Genomic DNA, 26758 nt, shown 5'->3' with positions numbered 1-26758 from the left:
ATCTGTTTTGCAATATTTATTAAAGCTGGACATCTGACTGCCGTATGGCCTAGCAATTCTGCAGTTAGTTATATATTCAACAAAAATAAGTACATATGTGGTCCACAAAAATACAGCAGTGTTCATGGCAGTATTTTTCATAATAGCTCCAAATAGAATGAAAGTAGTATGTAGTAGAATGACTCAATTGTGGCATTCACACAAATAAATATTGTGGAGCAAAGAAAACAAATTGCTTTATGCAACATGGGTAAAATTCACAATATAATATTGGGAATTTGGAGAAGAGTGTGCTACAAATGTTTTATTTTTAGTAAAAGTGTGTTCATTGAGTTCTACACTTTAAGCAGTTTCCTGTAAAGCAAGTCAATTTTATGTTAATACAGGCTTTACTTTTTAAGATGTTACTTTCAAAAAAATTATTGTATAAAAATTATGTCCAAAGAAGTCAATTTAACTATGTAACTTCCAAAGCTAGTGCTAGCATATCCCTGATGATGCATAACTTTTTATTTAGATCAAACTTCTAAATTATCTTACTTATTGTCAACTCCAAGAGTCCTTTGCATGTATAAAATGATGTGGAGACAGGTGATATGTTCGATCCATTAGTAGAGGAACATCTCAAAGTGTTAATGATGCCAATTTTATATCAAGTCTTCAGATGCTTCAAAGAGAAAGTCAGGGTAAGTCCAGTAATAGCTTCTCATTGTTTTTATCTACAGGGAATTGAGGTTAGAAGTACATTCCAACAAAAGTGAAACAGCTTTCAGTTTCAATGCTATTGTAAATACATCTTAAAATGTCAACACTGGAGAAAAATTTACTTAGTTTTTCTAGTTACAATATTTTTTAGTTATCAAAATTCAAGATTTAAATCATAATACTTTGACTAATTAACCTGATTACAAACATATCTAAAAACCACATTAAAATCATATTAAAAGAGCTATTACAATCATAATCCTTGTTCTCATTAACTTTTAATAACAGGACATGACAACACTAAGAAACAGGAATCTCCTACATTTCAAATATACTCTTCCTTTCAGGTTACAAACTTCAGTTTATTTCCCATTCTCCTGTTTCATCCTTGCAATTCACAGCTCCACTGAAGCCTTTCCTCTGGCCAAATGATTCATATCATCCTCTGACTCTTCACCCTTAATTTCCAACATAGATCTAGCCAAAAGCCCTCAAGAGTAACCATGCCACTGCCCCAGCAGCCCACTACATTGAAATTTTTCTGGCACCCAGGTAATATCTCTAGACACAAGTAAAATGCAGACCAGTTTCCTGCCTAAGTACAACATATACCATGTGGGATCCAGTAATACAGTCCTTCTCAGTAGAACACTCCTGAGGGTCATCCTACCCAGCACGTTTCAGTCAGTTCTCTGATTTTCCAGGCTCTGACCAGAGTCTCCCACATAGTTTACAGCTTATGGAGGCTGCTTCTTTGGCCAGTCTCTCAAAACCTTTCCAAATTAATTCCTAAGGCTCTTAAGCTACATGAACAGGCAATGTCACAGTGATGATTCCACTTTCCTGGTAACAATTTCTGTATCTGTCAGTGACTTACTATAGAAACAAATATAAAACAAGATTTACAAATGGATAAGAAATTACCAGATTGGTTTATGATAGCCAACCACTGTTGGATGAGTAACATGCAGAGTGTGTCTGCACACTGCAAGCTTAAAGGTTTCAGTCCAAAGTCTGGAGCTCACTGCAGTACTCTGTGAAAGTCTGTATCAGGAAGCTGATGGATCTGTGCCAGAAGGCTAAATAGTCTATGCTAGAAGATTGAAGGATATCCTAGGTGTAAGCCAGAGTTCATTCTAGAAGCCAGATGACACCCAAGCTGAAGGGAAGACTGGAGCTCCTTCAAAGAACATAAGCCAGGACTTCCGGGAGAACATGGTGGACAGATAGCAGATACTACGGAGGCTCTCTGAAAGGCGTGGTTCAGAAGTCAGGAATGGTGCGGACTAAGGAGACATAAGCCGGTAGAGATATGCTCTGCTGACTCAGGAACGAACTGGGCTGAGAGAAACCAACTTGGAATGCAGTCCTGGTGCTAAAACTAGGAACAGAAAAGCCTCAGTGTGGAGGCTGGACCCCGCGCCATTGGAAGCCGCGATTTGGGTTTCCCGACGCGCTGCGGCTGGCTGCCTCTACAGCGGCTCGGCAAGGAGAGAGACATGCAGAAGCTCTGAGAACGGGAGTCTGCGAACGGAGTCGAAAACAGGACGGGCAGGGAGGCGTACACTGACTTGTGGTGAGGTGAGTGAGAGAAACTGACACTCTACCACAGTTTGATGCCAGTGGAGGACTTTCTGGGCCCGGGCAGTCCTGCGGGAGCAGGGCGCGGTGGCGACTCCAGCCACACATTCCCCTCTCGGACGGGATTGGTGAAAAGTGCCTGGCCTGCGTGACGCTGCTGGCGGACTCGGTAGGCTGGCCCAACCCAGATCCCAGAGCCTGACGGTGGCCTGGAGGGGCGACTCCCGCGTAGGCTGCCTAGTCCGTAACTCCCTGGTGCGCTGCGGTGGGCGGGAACACCTAGCCAGCGCAATTCGATCAGGCTGTGGCTGACAGGCAGGGAAGTTGGGCCTCCTATGTAAGCTTGCATATATAAGGAACAGAGAATATGGGAAAAGGCAGCAACAAGAAAGGCTCCTCGGCCCCCAATTCTGAGAAACAGGAATAGCCGACACCGCACCAATAGACATAAAGCGCCATATAGAGAGCCTCATAGACCAATTCAGGAATGAAGTTATCAACGACCTGAAGCTAGAAGTATGCAGAATAGTTAGAGAAATGCTAAGCACCACCTAGGAAAAAACAGATGGAATGGAAGAACAGAAAAAGAGGGGAGAATTGCTTGATGGGGAAAACAGAGAAAGCATTGAGTATATGAAGCAGGTTCAAAGGGACTATCAAGAAATTAAGAAGTCTATCCAAGACTGGCATAACAGCTTGAAAGAAACTAAGGACAGACTATCTGAACTGGAGGGCAGACTTGTAATATGGGAGAATGAAATGAAAAACTTCTTAAAAATAACAAAGAAACAAACAGCAATAATACAAAGACAAGAAGATGATAAGAGGAGCCATAACTTAAGGATTAAGAACATAAAAGAAGAAGTAGGGACATAAACAAGTGAACTACAAAAGCTACTCACAGAAATAATCCAGGAGAATTTTCCTAGTTTAGCAAAAGGTAAAGATACTCAGATGTATGAGGCATACAGGACCCCAGCTACCTACAACCCTAACAGAGAAACACCCAGGCATATAATAATAAAAATTGCAGAAATTCAATACAAGAACAGAATATTAAAAGCTGTCAGAGACAAGAAACAGACCACTTACAAGGGAACACCCATCAGAATTACAGCAGATTTCTCTGCACAAACCATCAAATCATGACGAGCATGGGGGGAAATAATTCAAGCTTTGAAAGATAATAATCTCCAGCCAAGATTGAGATATCCTGCACAACTGTCCCTGGAAATTGATGGAAAAACAAGGTGCTTCCAGGATAAAGAGGAACTGGGGGAATTTGCAACCACCAATTCAACCCTACAGAAACTATTGCAGGATATTCTAAAAAAAGAAAAATACAAAGAACCCAGAAATAGTGGCGGGGAGGCCACAATGAATGGAGCAGAGAACAAAATGAAGAAGACAAACTGACAGCTACTGACAGAAAAAGAGCTCAACAGAAATGAGACAGAGAAGATTGGATGATAGGAACAGCTATTTTGAAGAAAATGACATCTTAATAGGTAATACTGATTTAGTACCATCTTGTTTTGAAGTCTCATCTAGCTTTTGTTCTTCTGTCTCCAATGGTCTAAACAGGTTGTATCTTATTGGATTTTATTATGTACGATAGTATAAGCAAAAATCTTTTAAAGACAAGGAGATTATACAGAAACCATTGTTCATTTTCTGTTAGTCGATTCTAAATACTCTATAATGCTGTCATTCTCTTAAATGGTTTTACATTGTTTTGATATATTTAATGCTACAGTATACGAAGTTGTACTCAAGGACTTCAAGGAAAGAGTCAATATGGTAACTACTTTTGGGTCGGAATTATCTGGTGGTGAAACACTATTCTGCTTAAATGGTTATGTTTTGATCTTCCCTGTTTCGCTGCTATGCCCTCTTTTTTCTCAATCTCCACTCTATTATTTACTTTTTTATTTTTATCCGTTTAATTAAAGGGAAAAAATAGCAGGATATAATATAGTAACCCACTTTGACTTTCTATTATCTCAATTTGAAGCCCTGTATTACTCTCACCATCTTGTTTTTGACTGAGGTTCCTCTATTCTGTTTTGCTGGATAGTATCAGGTTCGAAAGTTTAGGCATCAGCTGAGAAGATAATGAGATTCATTATAACGCCCATTCTCGTTGACTTTTATCTACTTTTGAAGACCTACAATGTCTCCAATGTTTTGGTTTTGTCGGTTTTGTTCTTTACTGTTTTGTTCAATTGTATTACAACTAATGATATAGGCAATTCTATTAGAGATAGCGGGAGGCATTATGGTAACCATTGTTGATCACCTTGTATTATGTTTTTATATTATCTATTATGTCCACTCTTTTGACTTGACCGATTCTGTTCTGTTATGTCACATTTGGTTTTACTCTCTTCCAAAAAAGCAATAAGAACCGTGGGAGCAATGAAACCCAAAATGTGTAATAGTCATTGTACAAAAGAGAGGAAAAGAAAGTGCTCTAAACTATATAACTGCATGTATATTTAAGTGTGTAAGATAGAAAATGATATCACAGAGTTTTATTGGATCATTGAACAGAATTGTTTGCAGTATCATTGTTGGAATGTCCACTCTACAAGCTTTAATTTTGTGACTTGAACAATTATTTCTAAGATGGCAATATGTAATCCATTAACTAGTGATTTCCTACTGTTCATTTTTTTTCTGTAAATCTGTATAACTTGTACCCTTTCACTGTTTTTTTTTTACTTTTCTCCTTAAATAAAATTAAAAAAAAGAACATAAGCCAATCTATCCTTCCTCATTTCCCTACCTTCTATGAGATTAGTCCCCCTAGAGATGATCTTCTATAACTTAGGGTACAGATAGCTACGTCAGGGCAGGTTCTCTGTACCCTAATGTGTGGAATTGCTGCGCTTACTAGGTTGGCTTCTAAACTTCTCAAGTTGACACAACCAACCAACCACTACATTCTATCAGTCACCAAATCTCTTCCACCCCAAAAACGTCTCAAAATCATCCTTTTCTCAAGAAGTTGTTATAAAGATACAGATGACATGTGCTAAGTGAAATGAAGCTTTTACCCTTATCATTCTATCTTCTGCAGTTGTCAGAATTATTTTCCTAATAGTATAAATGGGATCTTATCCTTCTGTCTGTTGAAACTTTTTGGGGAATTTCCATTGACCAGAAGTTATATTTCCAACTTTTTAGTTGAGGTAGATTTTGAAAGTTTACATACCATAGGGCTTTCCATCCTCACCACTTTCCTATCTCTTTTCCCTTCCTTGTCCTGCCACCCAAGATAGACTAGTTGCCCAAATAGGATCTGTACTTTTCAAATTGGGAAGAATATAAACAAAGCCATGGAAGTTTGAGTGGTTTTTCACCACCATTATGTTGGGCAGGTTTACCGTAACAGTTTTGAGTGATTTGTCTAAAGCAGGGAGGAGAGCTAGATGGGTTGCTTCAAAAAAGAAGGGTTAACTGAATGAATCAGCTATTTGTCATGAAGAGACCATATACCTTAACCTGTATTTAATTGATCACTCTTTGAATGTTTTGCTTGGTGTGAGAACGAGTGCAAAAAAGTTAAATATCTGTAATTGTTCGTGTACATCTGAATAGACCAAGACATGTTAACTTTTCACAAATCTGTCACTGGATACTATGGTTTAAGGAAATGTGTCTGGTGAGCCAAGTTTACCAGGGGTGGATTGTGTTGGAGTAATTAATGGTCAATTTGAAACACACCACTGAACTGAATCAGTGTGGTGCTGGGAGTGGAAGATTCACCTGAAGATAGTTGCCAGTAGCATAAATGGAGAACTGGAGAGGTACATGCTGTGCTGGCAGTTCTCCTGGAGAAGCTTGTTACACTGGCTCTCCTAATACAAACTCAAGCTGTTCTCATCATCATCAAGCTCAGGTCCTTGCTGTTGCTGAGCATGAGTATAGTTCTCTTCATGGGAATTCTGATCATTATTTTGAACATTACTTCTTGCCTCCAATGAAGATTTAGCAACAGATCTTATATCCTGCGGGCACATACCACTGACCTTTGGGCCTTCTCAGTGTAGATCCTTAATACAGACTTTCATGAGACATTGTCATGGGCACTAGGCCTCCATGGGCACTCGACTCATGGAGGACACTGTTGTAAGACCCAGGCCCTCAGCTGGACTCTTTGGGTTTCTAGTATGTGGACAGATCTCTTGCACTCTTTGAGTGAATATTATAAAGTAATCCTATGAATTATGTGTTCTATATTAAATCTTTTCCCTTGTAAACCATGGCTACAACATAAGAGAATGGGGTTAAAAAGTAAATGTAATCCATCTAGTTTAGACATCCAGTAAAGACTTATCTTCCTATTTCTCTAAAGTGCATATACTTTAATATTGTGCTTTTCTAGCTACTTGATTGCTAGAATAACTACAGTTCTTTTTTAACTAAAGATTAAAAAATGCTCACACCTCAACCTCACACCACAAACATCAGTTTGTGGTTATAATTCCTAATAAAACTTTAAAATCTGTTGTACTACTTAATGAGGCTGTATATATGAGGGGTACACAGGTCTTAGGGCATGTAGTTTTTTTAAAAAGAGTATAAAATAATGTTGGTTTTGATAGTATATTGGTGTTTATTCCAAGACTATTCTTATATTATTTAAAACATTTTGAAATAAAACAAAACTATAGAGTAGTCAAATATTTATTGTCCTCTATGCTCTAGTATAAGCCCAGTATTTACTAAAGGCTTCAACACAGATGATATGTCACAACTTTAAAGTGTGACCTCTGTAGAAGCAGCAACCACCTTGGTGCACTAAACATGCAATTGTGAATGCTTGCTTTGGTTCTAAATTTGAGTACTCAACAACTATTTTGTGGTCTTGAGCAATGTAGTTTAGTGTGGCCCTCAATTCCTTCACCTTTAAAAAACTAATCAACAGCGCTCAGGTAACAGCTTGAGTCCTACACTGAATCTTGAAAATCATAAGGGTAGAAATTCTGGTAAGCATTTTAATTTGTCCAATTATGTAGGACAGAGATTTATTATCCCTAATCTGTGCATCAAATTGAGGAAATCAAGAATTGACAAGCTCAAATAAGTTGACAATATGTACAAATACAGCAGGTATTTTAACCCAGATAAATCTGTCATTTTCTGACTAAGAAGTCCAGGCCTGGTCTTAACCAGATCCATGGACTCCTTCTAGTTCAGATCCGTATTATTAAAGAGCATTTCCCACTACAGCTCTGAATAGGGTGGTCATATAACTTACCTTGCAAACCACGACACTTAGAGAGTAAAAGGGAGCACTGTTAATAATTATTCTAGGACCATAGGTGTAATCCAGGGTGACACGTGGTCACCAGATTTGACTCTTCAGCAGCCTTTTCAGACATATCAATCCAAGATAGTAGTTTGCAAGCAGATGCATTTAGATCACAATCTAAGGTTTCATGTCCTATTAGCACCGAAAGTCTCCTAACCCAGCTGGCAGAAATAAATGGTTCCAATGGTGTCTTGTGATGGCATTTTCATACACAGCTGCCATCCTCAAGAACACAACAGCTGCTTCATTGTTCACCCAGGACTTATCCCTTAGTGCTTTATTTACCCTCTGCAGCAGTTTCTATTTCTTCCCTTGCTGAGACTGTTTTTAAAATTCTATCTCAATAAATAAGCTTTATTCCTAGAAACCTTTGATACGGTGTAAGAGTGGGATGTTGTTGCCCTCTGGTGTTACCAAGGAGGCAGTAAGCCACTGTAGAGCACTGGTCAGGGCAAGGATGAAGGAGGTAAGGAAAAGCAGAACACTAGCCCTTAAATGCAAATGCATTTAACACATGTTCCTATTTAATCCTTGTAACAACTTTGCAAAGCCTTTTTTATAGTCATTTTTATAGATTAAAAACTTAGATTTCAATCCATTTCTTCACTGTGTGATTCTGAATTAACTACTCAGCCTCTTTATCTAGCATTAAAAGTTCTGGATCTGTCTTTGTATCATTGTATAGGCCTTATAAAAACTGAGACTTTGTCCACTTTTTATGCTTTTTGTAATTTGAACAACTACTTCTAAAATAACAATATGTAATTTATCAACTAGTAATTTCTGGTTTTTTAAAATTGTTTTATTTTTTCTGTTTTGCTTTTTTTCTCTAAAAAAATTGAACACATGTATGATTTTTAAAAATGAATCTGAGAGTACTTTAAAATGAAGTATGATGACAGGTCCCGTGACACAAGTGCTTATGTGACTTCTTTAACCAGCAATGACCTTCTACATTTTTTGGTAATATTTTCCTAAACTTTAATAAAAATTAACCTTTTCACTGATCCTTGCCTCTCTTACTTTTGATCTTCCTATCATTTTCTCCACACATTTTCTCACTTGGTGTTAGTTGTAGTTCATCTGATTCCTCTGTCCACAAACCGATTGTCTTTTAAAGTCTCAAACCTCTGTAACACCTCTCACAGCACCCCTTTAAGAACAGACCCTTAAGACATTTGCAGAATCTGGACTGAAATGGATGTTAGCCATTGTCTTTGATGAGATTTTAATTCCAAGAGGTTAATGTTTTCTTCCCACTTGGTAACATCTCACTGCCCTCTTCTAATATAAACTGACTACGCTAAATGTCTGACAGCTGGCAGACAGAATCAGAGCTCTCCAACTCACATTCACATGCTATAGAAAGCGTTAAGACAACAAATCTTGCAGTTGGGAAGTGGGCTGGAGGTATGATCTCTATCCACATCTAAGACTGTTAAGCAGTGTTCTGCCATGATCATTCACCTTTTTAATCTTCATTTTCCCATCGCTTCCTCTGTATTTAGTATTTACTCTAACACCATCTATCCTCATTCAGTTGTCCCTTAAATAGAACCTTTCTGCTTTTTTCTTTCCCTAAGTGGTTTTCACTAATCCTGACTCTAGCGTATCCTGTTTTCAGGGATATGCAGCAAACTTGCTCACCTTTAGTTCTGCTACAGCTCAGCTGCCTTTCCCCAGGCCATATATTAACCCTGTTTAAGCAACTCTTTAAATTCCTGGCATGCTCAGTCAGCAGCAGCATTAGCAGCAGCACCATTTGCTAGGGGTTTAACCCCTGGTTCCCTGGACTTTAATGGTAGAGGCAAATTGGAAACACAACCTCTCAAAACAGAAAGTAAACAAGATAGCTAGGTGTAAGTCACATAATATCAAAATGCTCCCCTAAAATTCCACTGATTCAAAGTGTAACCAAAATAAATGTTGATACTGAAAAGCAAAATTCTAGTATACTTATGTTAGTTGTGGTATACAATAGCAAAATATTAGAACCAATTTTTTTTGTACCAGGGATCAAACTTATATGACTTTGCGCTTGCCAGGCAGGCGCCTGTGCCACTGAGCTAAACCCTTGGCCCTATAACCAATTTCAATACTCAATAAACATAAACTTTAGCCATTTGATAACACAACCAAAACATTTTGAATGTCATATTATTCTGAGTTTGAAGTATGTTTATTTACATAGAGAAACATGTTATTCTGGAAAAAAATTCATAAAATGAATTCAAAAGTAGGAACCATGATATATTTTATGTATTTTCATCCAGCCATTTTTCTATGTTTTAAAACACAGAAAAAGAACTCTTACAAGTTTTAAAAGCATGTTTATGTGTTCATAGTAGTAACAAATCAAAATCAATCTGGTAGCTGTATTGTAAGTCCAGTAGCTTAACAAAATAAACCCACAACCAATAGGAGGGATAAAGCATTTTATTGCTTTCACCAGTTCCTGGAACTCTTTCTTCTATTAATATCACCAATATAAAAACAAAGAAACAAACAAACACTTTTATTTCTCTTCTTCCTACACTCTCTTCTTTCTGAGTCATCTCAGTTCGTCTTCTTGGAATCTCTGTCAAAGATAAGAAAAATGGAATAGAACATAACAAAATGTGTCCTCCCTCCTCTCTTCTCGTTATATCCCTGAAAATTCACAAGTCACTGTCACCATTAAAAGCTAATGACCCATGAGTATGCAACTCTACTGGACTATGACAGTTCTACCACTAGTTTCAGACAGTCAAGATTAGAACTTTTGTAGTAAATTGCCTAATTTTGGAAAATGGGCAAAATATTACATTTACTTTTGAAAACCATAATGTAAGATACTCTCAATCCTTTGCCATAAATGCTAAAAGTATTTTATTTAAAAAACTTGTCTGACATTTGTTTTCAAGAAGTGTCAAGAGTCCCTAACACTTGTCCCTCCAAACAGCTGAGTATTTCCATAGACAGACAGTGGTATCTACTTAAAGGAGCCTCTTTAATGTGTATTTAAGCAAGTGTTCCATGAACAATTCAGTTCCATCAAACAAACAGTCATTTGTAATTACTGTAATTAGGATTCAAAACATAAATCAAGAAATTCTACTAAACAACTTTAGTAAAAATGGGAGGTCATCATAGGTCTGTTAACTAAGACTACCACTGTGGTTTGGAATTTTGGAAAGATGTATAGAGAGAAGTGTAGACTCAACTAATTCTTTGATAAGTTTTCCAATCAAGTGAGTTTCTACACTTGATTCCATATGATTACTCTTATTCTGGTATAGCAAAACATACATACAACACCTCCCAACTATTGAGTTTGAATAGCTACAAAATGTAAGTTGAATTTGAGAAACTTAAAACCTTAAAACACAAATAGGACTGATAGACTGAGATTAATACTGAATTTATAGAAATTCCTTATAAATAAATAAAAATAGCACAGTAAATATACTATCAGTGACCTTTTGTACAATGTAACTCATAATAGGCCTTTATTTACTAGAATGAATAGGAGAAAGATGACAGTTAAACATGTCCTACTATTCATCTACAATATATTTCACTAAATTCCTTTCCATGGTTCTTCAAATCTTAGTCTTAACTGGAGTGTTTTATCCCTAGCTAAGAAATACTAGAGAACAATAGGTCTAGTGATGGAAACATTCATTTAATTTCTAATTAGGTTTCCCTAGGAATTTCCAAAGAATCAGAAAGAGGATCCCAAGACATCTTCAATTTTTCTGAAGGCTCACAGAAATCAAGAGAATAATTTTAAAAAGATAATAAAAAGATACTTATCATGGTCAAATTAATCCAGAAAGTTAGAAGAGGACCAGCCAGGATCACTGATGTGACACTCAGAAATTGACAGACCATCTTTGATTTCTGGATTCACTGACAAGTTTTCAGATCCAGAGGGATTTAATGAGGGTATGAAGGAAACAATATGAAACTCTTCCTTTTCCTTTACTATCAAGTTTATTATTTCTCAACCCATTTTCTTCATGGTGAAAGGTAATGGAATCAAATTAACTTTCTACAGAATGAAAAGGTTTCATTATGTTGAGTGATGATTCAAATATATTTACGTCACATATCTGGAGAACTTTTGTTAATGTCATATTGTGAGCATCTTTCCTTGTCCACAAATTCATAACATGAATCTGCATTGTCTTCCAACACATAGGTACAGTCCTGGAGAAAGGCCTGTCCTCAAATTCTCCAACCTATATTTTAATTTTTTGCAGATTTTGAAGGCACTTTTACTAAAGAATACAAACATAAGTGTGACAAAACTGAATACACTATGATTCTAAAAGGCAGAGTCTAGAGGACGCTAATCAGTGATCACTGACCTCATCATTTATAGAAACCATGTATTCTTCTTCAAAAGTAATTAGAGTAAGGAAGTCTCTATGTGATCAATTTTTAAACATAATAATTTAAGCATTCTCAAGCTTATTCTGTGTCAGTTCAGGGGAAGAAACACTAGGGTTTCTACTATAAAGGGACTCAATACTTAATTACTTCCCTATATACTGTTTTCCAAATAGTTAAAGCCATGTCCTATTTCTAAAGTTTTCTTAAAACCACCCCAACCTCCAACAATGAGTGGCAAGAAGGATCTAGACTTTGGTATCCACTCATCTCCATAATGTATCCTTTGCATTTCCTAATGGCTTTATGCTCTCTCACATTTTTCCTTAGAAAATATGCTAGATATTCACCTGCAACAGGCAGGTAGAAGAAATATTCTTCACATTGAATCTAGCATTCAGTGTCACATACTTTGTAAGTGGTGGGCTGGAAAAGTCAGATGTTTATGGTGATCAATCAAAGCTACTCTGTTGGTTCTGAAAGAAGGCATGACTCAGTACTCTTCAGAAACAACTGTTTGGCCAGTTGTGCAAGTAAAAACTTAAGCTAGGAGACACTAAGAAAAGTAGTACATTCTGATGCTATCAATCTCTCTAACAAATCTTTCTTCCTTCCACTGGGGAAAAAAAAGTAGAAGACATGTCATGGATTAAGTCAATGTATGAATCTAACTTTATGGTCACCATGAACAGATTCATACATTCAGAACATAGAAGTCTTTTTTCTTTTTAAAAAAAGTGACATAGAATGTAAATTAAATACAAAGTTCTGAATTTATCATTTTCTCATGTAAACTATTTGAGAAATGATTAAAAGAATGAGCAAAAAAATTGGAAAATATTTTTGGCTTAATACTTTTAGGAAGAGATTCCCTTTATCTCCTCCCCCAAATGTTTACAGATGTGAAAACATTAAAATAAAGGAAGTGGAAATAAGTATCTCAAAGTAGGATATGCCATACTTTTTCCTCCTGTATGTTTAGGATCTCAAAGCTCTAAAAGGTTCACCCTCACACAACGTTCATGCTCTACTAAATGTAGACAAATCATTTGGCTATGTAGTTGCAAATTACTAAAGAATACCAAGCTTGTAACAGGGGAAACATATGCTGTCTTTTGGGTTTAGAATATGGTAATTATGTAATTAAGATTTTACTTAAAAGATTGCTATTATAAGCAATTTTTAGCCTCTGTAATGATAATTCTTTCTTATATAAAATGTACCTAAGTAGGCTTATCAGGAATACTGGGATTATACAAGATTTGGCAATCATGCTGTCCATACTACTGATATAGACATGTTATATAAGCACGTATTATATAAATATACTGACATATTCACTACTTATATTAATATAGCTAGCTTCTCTTGAAGACTTGTACCATATCCTATGAATCCATTCACAGCATCTAGTGTGTACATAATTACAAAAATGAGATACATTTTTGTGATCATTTCTTATTTCTGCTGATTCATCTCTATTTTTCCCTAGTTTTGCCTGTATTTCTGGGCCAACATTCTCCAGATGCCTGTTAAGTTGCTTTTGAGCAGGTTTGGCAAATAGGAATCCTGACTGCATTGCCTGGGGATGGAAGAAAAGCTTCTCCAATCCCTCCCTGCTCTCTCTCCCCCTACTACCACATCCCACCCCAATACACACACCAGGCTCCTCCTCACACTTCGGTGACATATCTGGCAGTGGTTGTTCCCTCCATAGCATCAGCTCCCATGGGATAATTCTGTTTCTACATCTCACAAAAAAGCAGTTGAGTGCTTGTAGCTCAGTGATGGTAAACCTATGGTATGCGTGCCAGACTGGCTGTTCCAAATGGTTCATCACTGCTACATTCTACTAGATGGCTCAGTATAAGCTCTTGTAACACTATCCCCTCCCAGCCCAAACAATGTGTTTTTCCTAGTTTTAGGACTACCTCAACAGTCTGACATCCCAGTTCTTCCATTAACCTATGTAATCATTCTCCTTACACTAATTATTTTCTATCTGCTATACCCAGAGTAAGTTTTGTTTTACTGAGTTGCTCCTTACTGATACAACACTTGGTACCAGAAATAGTCCAGGGAAATAGCTATTCAACATAAAACTCTAAGATTGTTTTGTCATCTCTGAATTCAGTAACAACCTCCTTACAGGCAAGAAACAGAACAGAAACAGCACTCAGAGATTTTACAATTATTTGAACTATAAGCTGTGGTTTCTTGATACATAATGCAAGTAGAAGGCAAGGCTTGTTTGCTCTCTTATACTTTCCCTATGGTTCCTTTATTTTGAGTGGATCAAGGCAAAAGCATCTTCCAGGGCTTATCAATCACTTTTGGTTAGCAGTAACAGACATAGTGCAAAACTAGACGGGGAAGGAGGGAAAGCTAGAAAATTTCTCTTCCTCTTATTGCAGTGTTATTTCTAGCATTCTGCATCATCTACCATCTCAGCCCCCAGAAGTAGTGTCCGTCTCTGTCTTACCCTCCCCTCACCCCATGGACAGCTCCTGCCATAGTTGTAGCTTTTGAAAGGCCAATTCAGCTTCTTGGATGTTAACTCCAGCTTCCTACACTCCTTGCAGATGGAAAAGTGAGTTCTAAAGCAGGGAATCAAGACAGTGTACCATAGCATTACCTCAAGCTACTTGGGTTTAAGACATTGTGAAAACATCTCTTTTCCTCTCTCCAGAAACACCCAGGGATATGTACAAGGAAAAGGTTGGTAGATAATGTATAGCCTCGTGGGTTGCAGCTATTACAGTGTTAAACTTCATGCTTATTGACTCCCTCCTCCATTACCCACAATGTCCTCTCTTCCTTGGCTAGCTCCTTGGCTCGTCTTGGTGACTGACTAGGGGGTCAATTTGATTATTGAGCCCCTTTCACACAATTTAGCACTCATCAATTTGCTACCAATAAAGGGGAAAAAAGAGTATCAAGAGTTGCCTATATATACATGCCTACTGCTGCCACTGTATAAAAGTACTGTATAATAGCAGCTGAGCCTCTAATACCACAGGTCTACAGGGTTCCATGGCTCAATGGAAAGGGCCATTTCCACTACAGCACAGACATATTGCACAACCCTTTTCTGTTTTCTGCACTAACCTGTGCCCAAAATCACACAGCTATTGATTTACCAACTTTTCTGGCCTCAATTTTATCTAAAAAAGAGAATTACAGTGTATATAAATTGCAATATATGATGAATTATTGTGAGGACTGAGTTTATATATATGAAGCATGTAGTGTCTGGCATATAATCCTTCAATGGTATGTACTATTTTGTATTAATTTATATTATTTTTGCCAAGATCTATAAACAAGATCCCTTGTATCTCTACAAACAAGTATTTATACTATGCTTAGAAAACACAGGACTGTGTTTGGGTTTTAATATGTTTACTGCTGTATTTGAGCATATTTGATTTGCTTCAACAGAAATTCAAACTCCCTTGCTATGTTAAATCTATCAAAAAGCCAAATCTGGATATGTGAAGTTAGCATCCAGGTAAGTGACTCAATTAATGGAGTACAGGGGTCACTGGGTAAACACTTCTACATTGGTGGACATTCTGAGGTACATTTGAGGGGTCATGCCTCAGTGGGCTACAAAAGTGATTAACTCAGTAACTCACCATTGTATTGGCTTTCCTTCTTCCCTGATTCCTTGTCTATTTTTGTTGAGATCACAGCCTATCAGAAGCTAAAAGGCTGTTGAAATCGATTTAATGTCCAAACAGAATTCAATAGTATAGTTAATCCACTGTAGCAAAATATTATGTTCATTTCATGCCCTTGGCTCACTTTATCATTCTCACTAGTATTAGCAACTTGATGCACAGAGGTATAACTTAATGCTTAATGCATTTTGCTGGAGCCATACCAAGTTTCTTGCTTTCAGTACCCCCAATCCTATTCCACTATATGGACACCTGAATAAATTTGTTAATTTGATAGATGCACTATATTAATATAGTGGGAGGGAAAACGAATTCACACTCATTGAGTAACCCTTTTCTCAGAATTCTGTTTTCCTATCCCTCATGTAAACAATGCAAGAGTATTTCCAGTCTTCAGAGGGTTCTTTGCAAGTTTATGTCCCTGTAAACCCACAGTGGTGATAAACAGTTAAGTTGTGCTTTCCTTCCTTATTTCATTATTCCTAATCATCATGGATGATTAGGATCATTTATCCAAATCAACTTGTCTTGTTCTCTGCTTTTGAAGAGAACTCTTTCAGGAGATTTTCTTATCTCCACTCCACCAATGTGTATATTTTGCCAAGGGTAATAACAGTGAATGCCAGGACACTTGGTGAAAATCTTTGATGCTGTAACCCAGGAGTCTTACCAAAAAGGCAATTACTATAAACCCTGAACTTCAAGATCAACTTCACAGGGGCCTGTTTCTGGAGAATGCCTTAAAGGCTGGCCCACATAAAGGGTCCTATAAAACAAAGCCCTTATGGTCAGGAGCCAGTTCACATTGGGTGTTCAGTTAAAATGGTTGAGTCAATAAGTACTAAAATTTCAACACAGAGAATGCTATTGATGTTCCAAAATAATGTCACTGTCTCCGCAAGCATTCAACATACTGATCTGTTTCACTGTTACAATGTTCTGAATCATACAACTTGAGTCATTTTTTCAGCTGAGTATCTCTAGAGTTTGCAGAATTTCTAATTATTCCACTGTGTAACCTTCCTTTCTTCCCCACCCTTTTTCCAAGATCCTAAGATCACTATTCCAACTAAAATATTTCAGCATCTTGTGTTATAAGTACATCTGTATTGTAGTTTCTTTCAGCACAGGGAGCTTGTCTTTCATCTTTATATCCTTCACAGTACCTTGATCACAGAGGATACCTAACTGTGTTTTGAATGAATTTACTCTAGGTCTAGGTCTTGTAATTGTAGAATTTTACAGTGCGGGCAGTTCTGGTATTCAGCTTATCTGATGGTTGTCTGTCAGTCAGGATAAGCTAAATTTAAATACTAATAGCCTTTATTATATTAAAGAAACAAATCTAGCATTTGTTTCTTACTGAGTGTACTGTTAGGTCTAAAGGTCATCAGGGAGAGTCCTGAACATCTAAATCACTTGAAGATCTAGAAGTTGGTGTCCATCTCAACATACACTTTCATAATCGCCAATACACAAGAAAATGAATGTATCAAATTACATATTGGCTCTTCAAATTCTACTCAGAAGTGACACATGTCCCTCTGCTTGGATTTCTTTCTGGCTGAGACAGATACATGAGAAGATTCAAAAACTATCTTAAACAAAGGCCTTGTTTAAGTATTATTTTTGTGAGAAAAAAATTGTAACATAAATTCGTAAACATTTTGCCTAAATTACCTTGGCTCTCTAATTCACTTTGTAAGAGAAACATCAATCTAAAAGTAGAGACTTACACTGCACAAATACAAATCAAAAACCAAGACAAAAGTACGCAGTTGCAAAATGGCCATTTATTGCCTACAGGGAAGGAAAGGGAAAGAGAAAAGGAGAAATACACAGGTGCAAGGAAACAAGCATATATTTAGCCCTATACATCATGTGTGAGCAGTACCCAATCTTCAAAATGGAAAAAGTTTATCATCTGACAGTAGTTAAGGTTCTTAAGCACCTCCCTTCTGAGCTGCCACAAGATATAAAAGGCAGGACTGCTTTGTTTAGTCAATGTTCACATTAATGAAAAGACACTATCACCTAACTGTGTCCTTTCACACACACATTTTGTATAGTGTCTATTGTGAAAAATATCTCAGCTAAGCAGTTTGGTCAAGATTGACTCATCAATTGTTTAATAAATAGAAAAATAAAGCAGCTGGTGATTTTGTCAGGAAGAATGTGTTCAATAAGAATAGAATCACTTTCTCCACCCAGGGATGACAATGTAAAATGTTTAGAACACTACAGAATCAGTCTATTAAACACTAGCAAGCTACAATTACATGGCACTTTTTAAAAATCATTTGACTTAAAAAAGAAAACCTTAGATTTTAAACCAATTATTGGAACACAGCAACAAATTGATTTAATGTTTGGCTTTTTCTTCAGACAAAATCAAAGTAAACTCAAAACAATTTATTTTGAAATAGTATTAACAGAGACTGTCAAAAAGTGTTCAGTAAAAAATTACTGAACACCTTGCTCAATTTTAAAATTTGAGCAAATCATGTGCTTTGCTTTCTGACCATTGGAATTAGTTACAAAAGCATTTTTTAGGCCATAAAATGAATAAAATGTATGTAAAACAATGAATTAGTTAACTTAATGTCAGGTAATGAAAATGAATGGACTCCTCCCTACTCAAATGGTAAACTGAGCAGAAAAGAAGACAGCCACATGGAAAATTAGTTGGCACTTATTATTTGGTTGAAAGAAATCACAATAGAAGATATAAATTAATCCATAGTGAATTTGACCAAACATCTGGGCCCTTTCAAAGAGAAAACGTTAAGTACATTCTCTTAAGTTGGGGGTGGGGGAAACCCCTATTTACTGTCCCACTTCAGAGGCAAAAAAGTTGAAATATTCATCCTTCTTGAAATACTGCAAATACCCCTGTTGAACCCTGTAACTCAGCTTCTCTTAGATGAAAGAATTGTTTGCATTTGAACAACTGTACCAATGCCCATAGTGCACTTCTCAGTGCTGCTGGTGTTTTAAGAAATTTGCCACTCACAACACTGAACAATTCCAGATCCAGTGTGCTGTAACACAGTCATCCAAACCACCCCACCCCAAAAGTTGGCAGAGCACCGCTCAGAAATTTCACAGGTAAGGGAATATATTTTTTAGCAAGTCAAGCACAGAGAAAGGACAGTACAGTTTCTGAACAAATACAAATCCAGATACTGCATCACTCACGGCATCAGGATTGAAACAAGTAGTAGGTTACCACACCCATCAAGTAAGAAGCAAAGCCACTGTTTCACACATCAATGCTGAGCCAATTTTGTGAGTTCAGATAACTACAGGCAAATTAAACAAATTTTCTACATACATATAACTGGTAACTTTAAAGAAAACATCAGTAACTTAAAATTAACACAAAACTGAAATGAGTAAGAATGGACCATTTCTGAAAAGACCATCATGATTGCTTTAGAGTTAAAAGTAACAGACATAGAAATAAAAATTATGAGATTGTTTTAACAAAATAGTAAAAGGAGCCAAATTATGCCTTCTAAAAGACTCTAAAAGCCAAATATACCATGCTACCGTGCCAAAAGAGTCATATCACTTGCATTTGCACACCCTTAATCTAATGTAATTTTACTTCTGATGAAAATTCTAATTTCAGTCCAACACTACTCACTTGGAATGATGTGCCATAAAAAATTAACATTTACTAGACATGTTCTTAATTCATTTGCTTTGAAAGTAAAAACTCTTTTACTTAAAATATTCCCTAACTTCAATGTCATATTGATGAATGAAAATTGTAACATTCTTATTTTCCTTTGGTTTAAGAATAATTCAAATGGGGTAGCGGGGTTAAAAAAAGAGTAATTCAAATCTAACCAAACATATCAAAATATATTCGTTATTTCCTTATTTCTTCCTTCAGGACTTGTGATTTAAAAGAGAAATTTGCATAAAGAAAGTGTTTGATTATAGTAAGAAATATGCATGCTCTCCCTTACCTCCTTCTTGAAAATTATTGTGGTTTTTGTTTTGCTTTGCTTTCTTCTTTCTGTGGCTCTTGTTCAGAATATCCTGCAGTGGAAGATGTAAGGGCTTTCTTTCTTTTCACCCTTAGCTTTTAGGTGGCAATAATGAAAGGTGCCCTATGCATTTTACTCTTAAACAGATTACAACTTTGGTAAGTGAGCCAGGTTAAAGATACAATAATTTTTTTTTAATTTGAATTGGTGATCTTGATGGCATTATAAAACTGTAATTGCCCAAAACAACAATAAAAGTTCCCACCTGTCTACACATTCAATTAAAGTTCCTTGCTTAGAAAAATAATTCTAACTTTTCAAGTTAATTTGCTATCTGACAGTGTCATACAAATATCATATAATTCAAAAGGAAAAGAGGCAAGTGAATCTCAACACATAAGAAAGTTGGTATTTTGAAGAGGAGAGGGCAGGTAAGGGAAAAGAGCCTTACAAATGTGAAAATTCACATTTCTGTCAAAACAGATGCGTGACTGTCATTTTGAAACATGCAATAAAGCCTTTGTTTGCTATAAAACCATTACTGTAGCAAAAATTGATGTTTTTCTATGACTGTAGCTACTGATCAGTCAGCATACTTTGCAAAGCTATTGAACTACATCAAACTTAGAATATAAATCTTAAAATCAAATTAAGTATTGGGACAGAGTTCATTTCTAACATTAGAAAATTATATCAGGAATGACAAAGCATATACTATACCTGTGGTTCCTTCAAAAAACTTATCTAACCTATTTCTTCTTGTGCTTTCTACTTCTTGTTTTATACTGGAAGTATAGATGGTATTAGTGACTTTTAGATATACAAGTTTTCACCCATTTAACAAAACTTACTTAGGAGGCAGAGTTTTTAAATAGAATATGTTTGTCCAAGTTCCAGTTTTAATACTACACCCTCCATTCTAATTTAATCTGTCATAGAATCAAGTGATATGAGTCTTAGATATTGTTCAACTTTCTCCTTTTCATCTCTGTGATTCAATACATAACTTTTAAGACATCAAAAAAAAGGAGCAAATAAGAAACAGAGCTTTTTATATTTTCTGCAAACTAAAACACAGTGGCTTTTTAAATACATTCACACAAGATGCTTAACAATAAAATTAAATATCTGTCTATGAATATCAGAAAAGTAACTTGAAAAGAAAAGAGCTTAGAAAAGGCAAATGGGAGGGGGGAAAAAGCTGGTCTCAGAACCCATTGTGCCATACCTGACTTTAACATGTGATATTCAAATGAACGTTCACACACCTTACATTAAATGAAACAAAAATATTCAGCTATGTTTACAAAAATTTTTTACATACAACATCATAAATCTTGAACAGATTTACTATATCTGAATTCTAAAAAGTTGCCTATAGAATGGTGCTGGGATTCTGTTCTCTGCTTGCTTTTAGGCAGTGCTGTTGCTTAAAAGTTGACACCAGGCACAATATTTTAAAACAAAGTCAACAAGCAAGGAGCAGTACGTGGATTTGAGCCTTTTTCAGACGTCAGTCCTGAGGATGCTGCAATGTTCCCCATCAAAATATGTAAAGCTATGAGGCAGATACTGATGCCTGAGAGAGTGATTTGACATGCACTTTTATGACTGATAATGGCAAACAGTGCCGTTTTCCCTTCTTCAAACACTGCTTTTAATAAATTTAAAGAACACTCCAGTTCTTAAATATCAGAAACCATGTTTAACGGTTTTTAAGAGAACATATCACAATCTTAAAATGCCCCATTGTCTTTTATGTTCACATAAAATATGCAGCAGTTCAATGACATTAAAGCTTAACTTATTCTGAGAACTAGAAAGTTTATGAGCATATATATTTTATTTTTGTTGAATATATACTGTATGTCAGTCACCTCTTCCTTTTGGCTTCTTACTGCCAAAGTTCCAAATGGCACGCATTTTAACAAGACAATGCTGAGGACAGCAGCTCTTCTGATCATCTGAACTGGCAGCTCAAAACAGATACCACTCCTTTTACAAAGGGAACAGAGGGTGAAGGGTGTTGTGAAATTTGGGCAGTGGGCTCAAGGGAAACCGTGCACATGAAATTTGGGTTACCATGCCCCAAGTGTGTGCGCCACCCAAAACATAACACAATTACCTACTTCAACAAAGTTACTACCAACATTTACTTAATCCACATTGAAAGTACACAGGATAATGACTGGTTTGAAAGAGTGCATTTGGAAGCAGAGAGAACCCAATTACACACCTTCCTGCAACAGAGTGCCTCAATCATACACAAAATAAACTTAAGCTGTTTACAATGTTTCCCAATTTTTTTTTTATTTTTCCCTCTACATTTAACTATTAAAAAAGTTTTTTATTAATAAATGGGCTCCTCTGTGGTTCATATACAATCATAAGTGAACTTTAAATTCCATTTTATACAAATATCTCAAAAATATTGGGAGTGAAGTATGGTAGGAAATATTGCTCACATTGCTAATTAACATGCGCATATGAAAGGAGGAAAATGTTTTGTTAGTGCATATACCTCCCAGCAGAAAACCCACCCAAAATAAAAGACCCAAAATAAAACATACAGTAGCTGATTACAAAAAAAAGGTAATGTCCACAAAATTAAGTTTTTCATGCTATTCTACTTTCCAGTACTATGCTTCAATTTGCATGGCTAGATGTTGGATGTTTGAGGTATATAAGAAGGGGTACCTGCACATGGAGGAAAATCTGTTGTCATAAGGGTTGTTTTTGTTTATTCTGATACTTTAAAATATTTAAAAGAATATTTTATTTACATGAAACTTCACTGAACTACAATGACATTCCAATTATAATAGATGACAAACAACGCCTCTATCACTAGGCACTTTTAAAAGGGGGATTAGGTTTAGGCTGTACAGAACCCTACTGATACAATCTCATACATGTTATTTATCACATCATCCCACCACCCTCATCCCACTAAAATTACCCTTTAGGGAAATATTATCGTATATAGCCTGATTGATTTATGCAAGAAATGACCAAAGGAAATGCATCATTTAAGACTAATAAAACAACCTAACATGTCAGGTTTGAAAGAGGAGACAAATGTATATATTTAAAACTAATTAAATAATTTAAATTTGACTTATACTTTATATATTAGCAAGACACAAATATAGGTTATTTCTTTTAAAATTTCATTCACATAATGGAAAATTTGTTTATTAAAAATATCACACTTTGAGACTAGAAACAGTAAAGTGCATGAAAAGTTTAAAATATAAATTTCAGAAAGTTCTTATAGCAGCAAAAAAGCAGAATAAAGAAAAACTTAAAAACACAGACACAACCTTTTCCTGTTACTGTGCCATAATTAACATCACGTGGCAATTATTTTTTTCCCCCAGAAAGCAGTGTTATATTCACTGTCTTTTGAGCCATTGATTTTAAAATGGCCCCTCCTGGGAAGAAAAAGAAAAGAAAAAGAAAAGAAAAGAAAAAAAAATGCCAACATGTCTAAAGGCATCAACAGTTGAGAATAAACCAGTAGCTTCTTAATTCAACCCTGACAGACAATAGAAACAAAGATTAAAAGCATATGATGGCCATTTGGCAGCTAGAGTTAGGAAAAATGATCCGAAGTTTTCAACTACTGCCCCCAAATCTATGCTTTCACTCCCTCCAATCATCTGCATTGTTACCTGAAAAATCCCAAACCAACAGATAGTTAAACTTACTTGGGGAAACACATGAAATATTTGTATGGCTTTCCCCTTCTGAAATTTTGATCAGGGCTTCTTTTCAGCAGTTTGATAAACATTTAACTGTAATGGCAAAAAATGGTAACAGATCATGTAGTATCTCTTTTTTTAGTACAATCAGACAGAAAAGGGTAGGAAAATATGAAAAACATCAGATACAAATTTTGTATGCATTTTCAATATACCAAATTCTAAATTACTTGCTATTTCCCTACAACTGAACTGAAGAGAGAGGCTTACAATTAATACTTCTCAAAAAGTTGTAACTAAACAGGAATAAAAAAGTGATTCCTCAAAGCAACTGGTGAATCTCCAACGAACTGTCAGTGCTACTGAATGCTTGATTTTGAAGGCAATTGTATAATCATCTTTTAATTTCTCAAACTTCCTTATAGATAGAGGCTATATTGTAGTTTATATACAAATAAAGAAAATTTAAGTGCTTTGTTAATGTGCAAATGATTTAGGGAGCCAAAAGTTAGTTTATCATGAAGAAAAGCAGAAATTCAAGAAATTTTTCCTTGTAATGCATGCCATCATTCAATTTAAAATCTTGTATAGTTTTTAAAAATTTCTTTTTATACAATGATTGGCTCATTTGAAATCATTCACAAAAATGTGTTTCAAGAAAGCAAATACAATGTTCTTGGGCTTCGAATTGGTGATTTATCAATTATGAATACTGACAATATAATTAAGAAGAATGTCCAAATTTAAAAATGTTAAATTAAAATTTTGGAAAGTACTATTCTGGTTCCAGCCCTAGTGCCAAATGATATCAGTATGCACAAAAATGCACAAAGTCTTATAGCAAACACATAATGAAAGGAACCTGAAGAAGCAGCTTAAGGATGGCCATACTTCACTCCTACATACTTTGATTTACAACTGTACAGGTCCATAGCAACGGGTCCCCATCTTTGCGGGGCAATACTCCACTACCTCCGATTAGGCAAGTGAACACCATTGACAAGAGGCAGGACTGGAGGGTGGAGTTCAAGTTGTGTTAACAGTGAGAAGTGGTCTGAAGGGATGTGAGGGTGTGGACACCCAGTGATGTTGTTCTCAACCAGCCATTGAGGATCTAAAGGCCCCAGGACACCAAGCACGTTCATATGAGTCTTGGAATAGAAAATGTAGTCAATCACACCCTGGAAAGAGATTGGGGTTTGGGGGAAAAAAAAGAGAGAGAAATATATGCTTAGGAAATAAAAACTATATAAAGAACAATCCATAATATATAAAAGCCAAATAATCAAGAAAACTGTATTTCTGGTACTCGTTACCTTGACAGTGGGTAAATAAGGCTCAAGTCTTCAATAGGAATTACAAGAAATAAAGCTGGCACAACAGAAACACACTATATCCTACTGAGTCACTTGGGCATAACTGATAAACTGAGAAGCTAAACATACCAAATTACATCTAAACAGATTTAGAATGAATTGGCCTGCCAGAGTTAGTAAAACCTAATATAATTGTACTGTCAATGACAAAAAGTAGAAGCTAATATTTATAAAAACTTAGCTAAGTACTGAAATTATTTTAATGAGATTATTTTCAATTATTTTTACACTGAGACATCCGAACACACACAAAGCCACCATGAAACATGTTTCCAGATTTGTAATCATAATTCAGTTTTCCCAAAACAGTGCACATTTAACTATTCTACTCTATTCTTTATTTTAAAGATAGTAATTTTTCACAAATCTTAATACATTCTGATTTCCTTACTATATAAGATTACTTAAATGAAAAATCATTTAGCAGGGACCCATAGATATAAGTTGCATTTTTCAGAGTTAGATGAGTTATTGGATCAATAAGTCTCAAAACCAATGTAGGCTTGACTGTTCTAGACTCTGTATATAAGACAGGAAAGCCAAATTTCTTCCCAGACAGTTACTACCCAAATCAAGAGAGCAGAAACTCAATTAGGGAGAAATATTTCTACCCCTGAAACTAACTATTCACAAATAAGTGGAACATGGTTATGCATGCCTGTAATCCCAGAATTAGGAGGCTAAGGCAGGAGGACTGCCTCAAGTTTGAGGCCAGTACACAATGAGTTCTAGGCCAGCCTGTACTATACAGTGAGAGATCCTATGAAAAAAGAAAAAACAGCCAAGAAGACAAACACTATACATGATAAATTTTATCGCATTCAAAAAGAACATCATGGATTAATCCACAAAGATCCAATTATTTTTAGCTTTTTTCATTTAGTTTCTTTCTGTAATGTGGGAAAATACATTTTGTATCTTAGTAAAAACTATAATGTGTAAGTCTACAGAACTTGAGAAAAAAGTCAAACTTTATGAGCTAGTGTTATGCTGCTTTTTTTTAAAGAATGAAAGAAATTATAAATTTTACAAGGTAACAGGAAAAGGCTTATGACCTGACATAACGGAGAGCTGTCTTTTCTCTTTTCATTAAATGAGTCATGCATTTAGACTGGATGTGGAGGTGGAGTGGAGCAGCAGCAGTTTGAATTAGGTTTATTAACCAGGTGGCAAGTTAGGGTGAGAATTCTCCTAACTGCTTATCCTTCACCCCAAACCAGATCTAGATTAAAGGACTCTGAATTCTAAATACCATTTATTCAACAACTAAGAAAGCAAACAAATGTTACACCAACTAAAATTAAACATCTCAGTGAAACAATGGCAGAATACCATGTTGGAACCTAAGGCTGATCATATGACATTTTATACTTGATGTTACCTACTCTTTTATACTAATTGCTTTCAATACTAGAATAGCATTTATTTCATAAAATATTTTGTACAAACCTGAAAAGTTCATTGTCTATTGCTTGTACTAAAAGCTCAATTCTCTAGTTAGATGGGCCCTTGGTTCTTTGGCCATTCCATCTCATTACACCCTCTCATTCACTGATCCAACAAGCCTATGTATCTTCTATATTTCTCTTCTCCCATTATTTCTAGCTCTGTCCTATCTTATCCCATCCTATGTAGCCAAATATCAACCAAGTATGTCTGGTTTTTTAATTGTATTTCTTTGGACCACGTAAGTGACACAATAAGATTTTTGATTCAATTATCAACATGTATATAATGATGAAACACAGAATTTTAGATCTATTCAAATGACTGAGATGACTAGATTAATACACAAAACTTTATTTCTCTGACTTTTGACTTATAAACAAGGAAAAGACAAACTTTTTTAAAAACTGAGTTAGAAATAATATATTATTTTCTTTTACCTACACACATACCAAGACAGTAGCAGAATTTCTGAACACTTATTTTTAGGAACTTTCATTATAGATTTTTCTGGGTTATGCTGGCACATGTATTATGTATCACTAATGTTACAAGGATAGGATTTAACTTA

General features: G+C 35.7%; 1 protein-coding gene across 3 annotated transcripts in view; it reads right to left on the bottom strand.

The window, feature by feature from the left end:
- Positions 1-17434: 17434 nt before the first annotated feature.
- Cnot6l (CCR4-NOT transcription complex subunit 6 like) overlaps positions 17435-26758 on the bottom strand; it is a 122721-nt gene continuing 113397 nt past the window's right edge. For all 3 annotated transcript variants that reach the window (XM_063247219.1, XM_063247220.1, XM_063247221.1), the window contains one exon: positions 17435-24546. In XM_063247219.1, coding sequence (XP_063103289.1) covers positions 24334-24546 — 213 coding nt within the window. In that variant the 3' untranslated portion in view covers positions 17435-24333. The remainder of the gene's footprint in view (positions 24547-26758) is intronic.

This window comes from Cavia porcellus, unplaced genomic scaffold (genome assembly GCF_034190915.1).
Source record: "Cavia porcellus strain 051 isolate PalLab524CR breed Dunkin Hartley unplaced genomic scaffold, mCavPor4.1 scaffold_4, whole genome shotgun sequence".
Taxonomy (NCBI): domain Eukaryota; kingdom Metazoa; phylum Chordata; class Mammalia; order Rodentia; family Caviidae; genus Cavia; species Cavia porcellus.
Note: the sequence above shows the minus strand (reverse complement) of the source record. Positions and strands in the feature narration are given on the sequence as shown.